The 7432-nt window shown below is 65.7% G+C and overlaps 1 protein-coding gene across 2 annotated transcripts; it reads right to left on the bottom strand.

The window, feature by feature from the left end:
- Positions 1-595: 595 nt before the first annotated feature.
- Positions 596-7132, bottom strand: APOA4 (apolipoprotein A4). 2 transcript variants are annotated; one of them, XM_075909401.1, is made up of 5 exons: positions 6166-7132; positions 3121-3305; positions 2668-2752; positions 2226-2352; positions 596-1795 (listed from the first exon to the last, which is right to left on the bottom strand). In XM_075909401.1, the coding sequence occupies exons 3-5, from the start codon at positions 2714-2716 to the stop codon at positions 868-870; spliced, it is 1104 nt and encodes a 367-aa protein (XP_075765516.1). In that variant the 5' UTR covers positions 2717-2752; positions 3121-3305; positions 6166-7132; the 3' UTR covers positions 596-867. The 2 variants fall into 2 exon arrangements, with proteins under 2 accessions (XP_075765516.1, XP_075765517.1); XM_075909402.1 differs by lacking the exon at positions 3121-3305 and having other exon boundaries at positions 6715-7132.
- Between the last annotated feature and the right edge of the window lie 300 nt (positions 7133-7432).

Below are 7432 nucleotides of genomic sequence, written 5' to 3'. Positions count from 1 at the left end.
CACAGGATCTGCCCGCGCGGGGATGTGGAGAGGGGCAGGAGCGAGGGGGAAGGGGTCACTCTCCGGTGGGCAGGCCAGGGGCTGCTCTGTTTATAAAGCCCAAAGAAAAGCGTTTCCCTCTGGACTTAACCCTCCCCCCAGAGTGCGTGTACCCCCAGGCATTGCAACAGGCACTCTCCACCCGGCTCCGGGTGTGGATCACAGCCGACCAGCGAGACTGCCGTGGGGCGCCCCCTCTCCCCGCTTCCATCAGCCAGCCCCACGCCCTCCCTGCGGGCTCCCCTGCTTGGACTGGGACCCTCTCCATTCTCCACTGCCCTGCCCGGACCCTGCTTCCCTGCCACTGGCAATCGCCCATTGGGGGTGCCCACAAGGCAGCCCAACACAGAAAGAGAAGAAACCGGCTAGTTTCTCACTCCCTCCTCTTCCAGCCTCGTTCATCCTCGTGGTTTCTGGTTCACACTCACTGGACCATACCGGGCTCCTTCATTTAAATTTCCTCTAGCCACTAGAGCCCCCCAGCCCCTCCTCCGCGCACCCATGGAACAGCCCAGGGCCCCTGCAGAGCCGGTTACAGCAGGCTAAGAGACAGTCGCCATGGGCATTGCTGTTGCACTTTTATTTCAGCAGACACAATAGTGCAATTTTACAGAGGGCAAGTGCAGGAACAGCCGGGCCGCCAGCGGGTGCCGGTCTCCTGGCATCCACAGCTCCGGGTCGCTTTCCCCCGCTGTGCTGTGAGCTGCAGAAGAGCCAGCGGCCGGGGGCTGGTCCCAGCGCTGAGGTAGACAGCGGCTCGCTTTGTGCAGCGGCGGTGGGGCAGAGCAGGTGGAGTGGGGAGGCCGCCGAGCCTGCGGTGGGACCCGCTCAGTTTTCGATCTGCTGGAGGGTGCTGAAGAAGGAGGCCACCTTGTCCCGCACGTCCTTCTCCAGGAAGCTGAGATGATCCTCCACTTCCCCAGCGTAGGGACCCAGCTTCTGCCTCATCTCCTCCACCTTCTGCACCAGCTGCTTGTTGAAGGCCTCCCCGTAGGGGGCCACGGTCTGGCGGAACTCCTCGATCTTCTGGTCCATCTGCCCGCTCAGGCCTTCCACGTAGGGGCCCAGGGACTGGCGCAGGCCTTCGGCGTCCGTGCGCAGCTTCTCCTTCAGCTCCTCGGCGTAAGGGCTCAGCTTCTGGCGCAGCTCCTCCGTGCTGTCCGAGAGCTTGGCCCGCAGCTCCTCCGCGCCCTTCTTCATCTGGAAGGACAGGCCCTCCAGCTGGCGGTTGAGCTTGTCCTGCACGTCCTGGGCGTAGGGGGCCAGCTGCTTGCGCAGCTCCTCCACATTCTGGTCAATCTTGACCTTGAGCTCGTCGGCCCAGGGCGCCAGCTTGTCTTTCATGCCGGCCACGTTCTTGTCGATCTGCTGCTGCAGCTGCTCGGTGTAGGGGGTCAGGGCTGCCTGGAGGCCGTCCACGTTCTCCTGCAGCTTGTCCCGCAGCTCCTGGGCGTAGGGGGCCAGCTGCTGGCGCAGCAGGGCCGTATTCTGGTTCACCTGCTCCTTCAGCTCCTCCGCATACGGGCTCAGCTTGAGCTGCAGCTCCTGGATGTTCCTGTTGACGTGCTGGTGCACCTCGTCGGCGTACGGGGACAGCTTGAGGCGCAGCTCGGCCAGCTCCTGCTGGATCTGCTCCTTCAGCTTCTCCGAGTCCTGGCGCAGCTTGGCGTGCAGCTCGGTGGCAAAGGGGACCAGCTTCTTCTGCAGGCCCTCCGCGTAGGCGTTGACGTTCTGGAGGTTGTCCTGGAAGAGGGTGCTGGGCAGGAAGGGCAGGACAGGTCAGCCCCTAGGGTCTCACACTGATTCCCCGACCAGTCAGGCCCCCCCAGGTCCCTGCCCTGCGCCCTACAACACCTCGCCCATGTAGCGCGTGCCAGGGCTCTCCCCCCACTCGGAGCAGACTTTCCTGGCGACCCTTCTCTTCCAGCTGCCCTGCTCCGGACATTTTGCAGGGACAGGGGGCAGAAGCAAGTTTCCCTGCCAGCCTGTTGCCCGTTGCTTTGCATGAGACGGGTCCCTCCGCCTCCGCGGGGCAGTGGGTCTGGCAGGCCAGGCCGTGTGCTCTGCTATTTACCGTTCCCTCCAGTCAGAGCCCTAGGACCAGTGCGTTCCCCTCGCCCGCCGGGCCGGCCCCCGAAACCCGCTCTGCTCCCACCCCTCCCGCGCCGGCGCTCAGGGGCACTCACTTGAGCTGCTTGCTGATGTCAGACTGCTGGAGCTGCTCCACCGTGTCCTTGGCGCCGCTGCCCAGCTGGGTGAAGTAATTCCAGACCACGTCGGCCACCTGCTCGGCACTGATGTCTGCCTGGGCCCCTGGGAAGGAACCAGCGCCCGGGCTCAGTGCCGCGTGCAGCTGCTCTGCGCCTGCCCCACCCCTCCTATTCCCAGGGGCCTCCTTTCCCCCAGCCCCCTCCACCCAGGAGCTGTGGGGGGCAGCCCCCACCGGGCGCCATCTCCCCGGGGTGCTGGCCAGGCCTGGGAGCACATGGCTGTGTCCGAGATAGCCCAGGTTCAGGCTGAGGCCCCGTCACCCCTCCCTCCCTGGCACCTGCCCTCCCAGGAAAGGGGTGAGGAAGCCGGAAGCACCGCGGCTCTGCGGACAGGGTCTGCGCCGGGGCTCTGCCGTACCTGTGATGGCGAGCAGCGCCAGGGCGAGGGTGACGACCTTCAGAGACATCCTGCGCTCCAGGGATCAGCCAGGCAAGGTGGGAAACTGCAGAGAGAAGAAGGATGAGCCGGTCAGTCTCCCCGTGCGCCCCGCCCCAGCTGAGCCCCAGGCAGGGTGGGACGGACATGGTCAGCGGGAGAGGCCGCCCCTCCTGCATCCCCCCCGCCGGAGCACCCCTTCATCCCGCTTTCCCGAGGGCCCTGCCGCCGACCTGGGAACAGAGGTGCAGGCTGAGCGCCCAGTGCCCACCTCACCCACCCACCCACCGACTCCTCTGGACAGACCCTCAGCTGCCCGTCCCCGGCAGCATCCTGTGTAGGCTGCTCCTGCAGCCGTTCCCCAGCAAGGCGCTGCCAGCGTCCAGCCAGGGACACCTGCGGCAGCTCCATGCCTCCCCCTTCCAGCAAGCTCACCTGTGCTGCTGCGTCCGGGCTGCTGGCTGTGCCCTGCGGGCTTGTATTTATACGGCAGCCAGTCGCCCCGGCCGGCTTCCACGCAGGCCGGTGACACAGTCTCCAGGGCTTGGACTTTAGTAAGGACCCAACGTGGAAGCTCCTGACGTGTGCGCGGGCGGGGCGTTATCTGCGGGGCCGCGATGCTGGAGATAGCGGGGAAGCAGGGAGAGGGAAAGCAGAACCAGACCCAGCCCAGGCCTGTGTCTGGGACTTTCCACGGAGGAGTCTGATAGAGCCCAAGCCAAGGGGATCCATCTCCTCCTCCGCTGTGGGGGACAGGTGCTGTCAATCAGCCCATCACCGCAGCCGGCTGTGCAGCGCTGGGCGGGGGTGCCCCCGGAAAGCACTTGGGATTTCTCAGGGGCAGGACCATCACTGACGCCCGCTTTTCCCAGCCAGGCACAGAGGCCAGGCAGAGCCCCTGGACGCAGGAGGGGAACTCTCGGCCAGCAGGAAAATCACGAGCAGCCCCCTGCCCCTCCACCTGCGGAAACACGGCGCCGCCCTCACGCCTGTTCGCAGGCTGGGCGTGACATCGCGGCGTGGGGCTGAGCACGGGGGTGGAGCGCGCAGAACACTCAGGTGCTGCTCCTGACTCGCTGGAGCAAGGCTTGTCACCTGGCTCTGTGCCTCAGTTTCCCCATCTTGTAACACGGGGCTGATGCCGTGCCCGCCCTGTGAGGCACTTTGGGCTGGGAAGGGCCAAGTAGAGTTAGTGTCCGCGCCATCCTGTGGCCTCGCTGCCCCCCCCAGCCAGCGTTGCTGCCCGGGTGGCCTCTAGCTCCCAGGTGTCCCTGTGTGTGCGGAAGCCTTGTTGGAATCGCCACCCACAGGCTCTGGGTGGCCCAGCAAGGAGCCAAGTCTCAGCTCTGACCCCCTGGCCCAGCGTCTGGGACGTCAGCGCGGTTCATGGCTGGGTCCTTGCAGGGCCAAGGTGTCACAGGGACAAAGCGCCAACCGGTGTGAAGCAGGGAAGTGACGCTGCTGGGTCTGCGCCAATTGTTGTGTGTGTGTGTGTGTGTGTCTCTCTCTCTCTCTCCCCGGTGTGTGTGTGTGTGTCTCTCTCTCTCTCTCCCCAGTGTGTGTGTGTGTGTGTCTCTCTCTCTCCCCAGTGTGTGTGTGTGTGTGTGTCTCTCTCTCTCTCCCCAGTGTGTGTGTGTGTGTGTGTGTCTCTCTCTCTCTCCCCCCGGTGTGTGTGTGTGTGTCTCTCTCTCTCTCTCCCCCCGGTGTGTGTGTGTGTGTCTCTCTCTCTCTCTCCCCAGTGTGTGTGTGTGTGTGTGTCTCTCTCTCCCCCCCCGGTGTGTGTGTGTGTGTGTGTCTCTCTCTCTCTCTCCCCAGTGTGTGTGTGTGTGTCTCTCTCTCTCTCTCCCCCCAGTGTGTGGGTGTGTGTGTGTGTCTCTCTCTCTCTCTCCCCCCAGTGTGTGGGTGTGTGTGTGTGTCTCTCTCTCTCCCCGGTGTGTGTGTGTGTCTCTCTCTCTCCCCCCGGTGTGTGGGTGTGTGTGTGTGTCTCTCTCTCTCCCCGGTGTGTGTGTGTCTCTCTCTCTCTCTCCCCGGTGTGTGTGTGTGTGTGTCTCTCTCTCTCTCCCCCCGGTGTCTGTGTCTCTCTCTCTCCCTGGCATGACATGCAAAAAGAGGACACCGTGACCAAGCTGAAACTCAGTGTGGTGCCCCTCCCCTCAGGCGCTGCCCAGCGGGCCTGGCCATGCCCCGGGCTGCAGGTGATGGGCTGCCCCCACCCCCCCCCAGCTCACCTGGAACAAGGGGCCCAGCTGAGGAGGGAGGCTAAAGGAACAGCGCCCACGAAGGCCCGATCCGGGGAGCTGGGGACAGCGTGCACCCAGCGAGCCCGAGTGCTGAGCGCCGGTGGCCTCGCGTGTGTCTGGGGCGAGCCAGGGCCGTGCACTGGTGCGAGGTCTGGGCACCACGCGCGCTGGGAACACGGGGCCAGCGGGACTTGCTGCGTGGCCTGCGGGAGGAGGGGCGGGATTTCGGAAGGAGGCGCTGGCTCCGGACGCAGGCCCCGCCCGCTCACGCCATGCAGCGCGCATTGCCAGGTGTCTGGGATTGGCCCGGACAGTCCAGTATTTGCGGCCTCAGGCTGGAAAAAACGCCCAGAAAGAAAACCAGGTATTTTCTGGGACAGAAGGCCGCTTGGGACAGTCTTCCCCTCCTGCGTCGGGGGGGGATGTAAAGGAGCCGGGACTTTTTATTGTGCGGTTTTTGGGTTTTGGTTTTTTTTTTTGCTCAACTACTTTGGTCCCTGGGTTGTTGGTTTTTTCCGCTCAACCAATTTTTTCCTGCCACGTTTGGTGTGTTTGGAGACACGATCTGGCACCCGGCTCGCAGCCCGAGGAAGCTCGCACCCCGCAACGCCGCCCAGTGGCTTCCCACAGGCGGGGCGTCGTTTCCCAGTCGCAGCGGGTGCCCTGCCGAGGAGGGGCCCTACCAGGGAGGGGCCGTGCTCAGCTCCCTGCAGGACGAGGCCCAGGCAGCTTGCCCCAGGCTCGGTGCCGGGATGGCACAGGGGAGCAGTGGGTGCAGAGCAAAGCCAGCCTGCGCCCGGGCAGGGCGGGTTTTCTCCTGTGCCAAGTGGCTCTGATTTTCCTGCCCAGCGCAGGGTCCTGCTCCCCGCACTGATAAACTCCCCGAGGGCTCCCCACGGGCCCTCTCCATTGCGCCACTGGTTTTGGGAAGGGCTGCATTGAGCAACATGATCTGCGGGTGTTTGCGAACCCGCCGCCGGTGCCAAAGTCCTGCCTTCCAGCATGGTGCGGGAGGCAAAGTCTGAGTGCACGCAGCTGCCCTCCCGCCCCACGCTGTTACATAACCAGGGCGGCGGGGGCCCTTCGTGTGCGCAGGGCGGCGCAGCCGGGCCGAGGCAGGGCAGGCGCAGGGTGCGCTGCTGCCTCCAGGCCCTGCTCAGACACCCCGGGCCTGACGTGCCCTGGGCAGCCGTGAGCAGGTTTCGGGGGGTCTGCCGAGCAGGGCCAGCGTTAGACTCACTGGGGCCAAGCAGAAAGCCACAGCCGGCGGGAAGCTGGAGCCTAAGAGCAGCTTTGCGGGACGGGCCTCGGGGAATTCCCCTGCACATGGGCCCTGGCTTCCCGAGCAGAACGCCTGCCTGGCACAGATGGGCCGTGGGGTTTTGTCACGCGCGAGGGGGCGGCCGACAGAAAACGGGCGGGGCCCGCCTCGGAGGGCGTCCCGGCTCTGGCAGGCCTGCGGGACGAGAGCAGCTGCCCAACAGTGAGGCAGGGCCCCCACCTGACATCATCATCCCCTCTGTGACATCACAGGCATCATCATGGCGGCTGCTTATGATGTCACAGGGCACGGTTAGGCCCTGAGGGGGGTCACGAGCAGGAGGCGCATAAAACAGGCTCCCCACACGCTGAAGGGGAGAGACGTGGTGCGCGCCGGATGGGCACAGCAGCAAGGGCCCCCCTCCCCCAGCAGCACCCCGGAGTTTTGCCTGGAAAATGTCTCCTGCCATTTTAATGCCCCCCCACCCTGCCCCTGCCCAGCAGGCTGGCCCCCTGGCCCCGGCTGTACCGTGCTTCAGGTGTGTTCTCCATCGCTGGGCACAGTGCGCAGTGATGGGGCGGCAGGCGAGCAGCAGGGATCCGTGGGGATGACACCCTCACAGTCCAAAGAGCCCTGGTTGCTGCCCTGCCCTGGCCGTAGGCAGCAGCCGGCTCCCCTGAGTGCAAAGCAAACGAGACCCTGCACCGAAGGGTGGGAGGCTGGCAGGGCTGGGTCCCCCCCCAACCCAGCCTATGAGCGCGGCAGAGAGCCCAGGCATCTGGTTCAGTGCCCAGAGCAACCTCCCCTCCCCCCCCCCCGAGGGCACGTCCCTCGTTCTCTGCTCCCGCCTGGGCCAGCTGGTCTGTCTGCTTGAACTGCCCTCGCCCGGGGCAAGGGCTGAGTCTGCGCTGGAGCCACGGTTCACTCCCGCCCCTCGCCGCAGCCGAGCGGGGCCAGCCCCGGAGCTGCGGCCCTGCTGGAAGGTAGCAGGGAGGGCGCTGGTGCTGACGGGGCTCAGTGTGACCCAGGGACGAAGGGCCCGGGGGGCGGGCACCCGGCGAGAGGGTTCTCCGGAGCTGGGTCACCCTGGGAGGGAGCCGGTTGGACCTGGGCCTCGTGGCCAAGGCCCAGAAAGCTGCTCAGTGACGACCCAGCCTCTCACGTGGGCCCTGCTGGCACTGCCCCTTCTGCCCAGGGGGAGCAGCCCAGGCCTCATGCTGCTCCTGGTGCCCGGGGCCTCAGGGGC

Source organism: Pelodiscus sinensis, chromosome 26 (assembly GCF_049634645.1).
Source record: "Pelodiscus sinensis isolate JC-2024 chromosome 26, ASM4963464v1, whole genome shotgun sequence".
In the NCBI taxonomy this organism is placed as follows: Eukaryota; Metazoa; Chordata; order Testudines; family Trionychidae; genus Pelodiscus; species Pelodiscus sinensis.
This window is presented reverse-complemented; position numbering and strand designations above follow the sequence as displayed.

What these genes read in the sequence shown, in the direction of transcription:
- APOA4 (XM_075909401.1), bottom strand. Translation starts at nt 2,716, where the DNA reads ATGTCTCTGAAGGTCGTCACCCTCGCCCTGGCGCTGCTCGCCATCACA. An exon ending in GGCGCTGCTCGCCATCACAG is followed by an intron (nt 2,353 to 2,667) that starts GTACGGCAGAGC and finishes GTTCCTTCCCAG; the next exon opens with GGGCCCAGGCAGACATCAGT. An exon ending in GACATCAGCAAGCAGCTCAA is followed by an intron (nt 1,796 to 2,225) that starts GTGAGTGCCCCT and finishes CTTCCTGCCCAG; the next exon opens with CACCCTCTTCCAGGACAACC.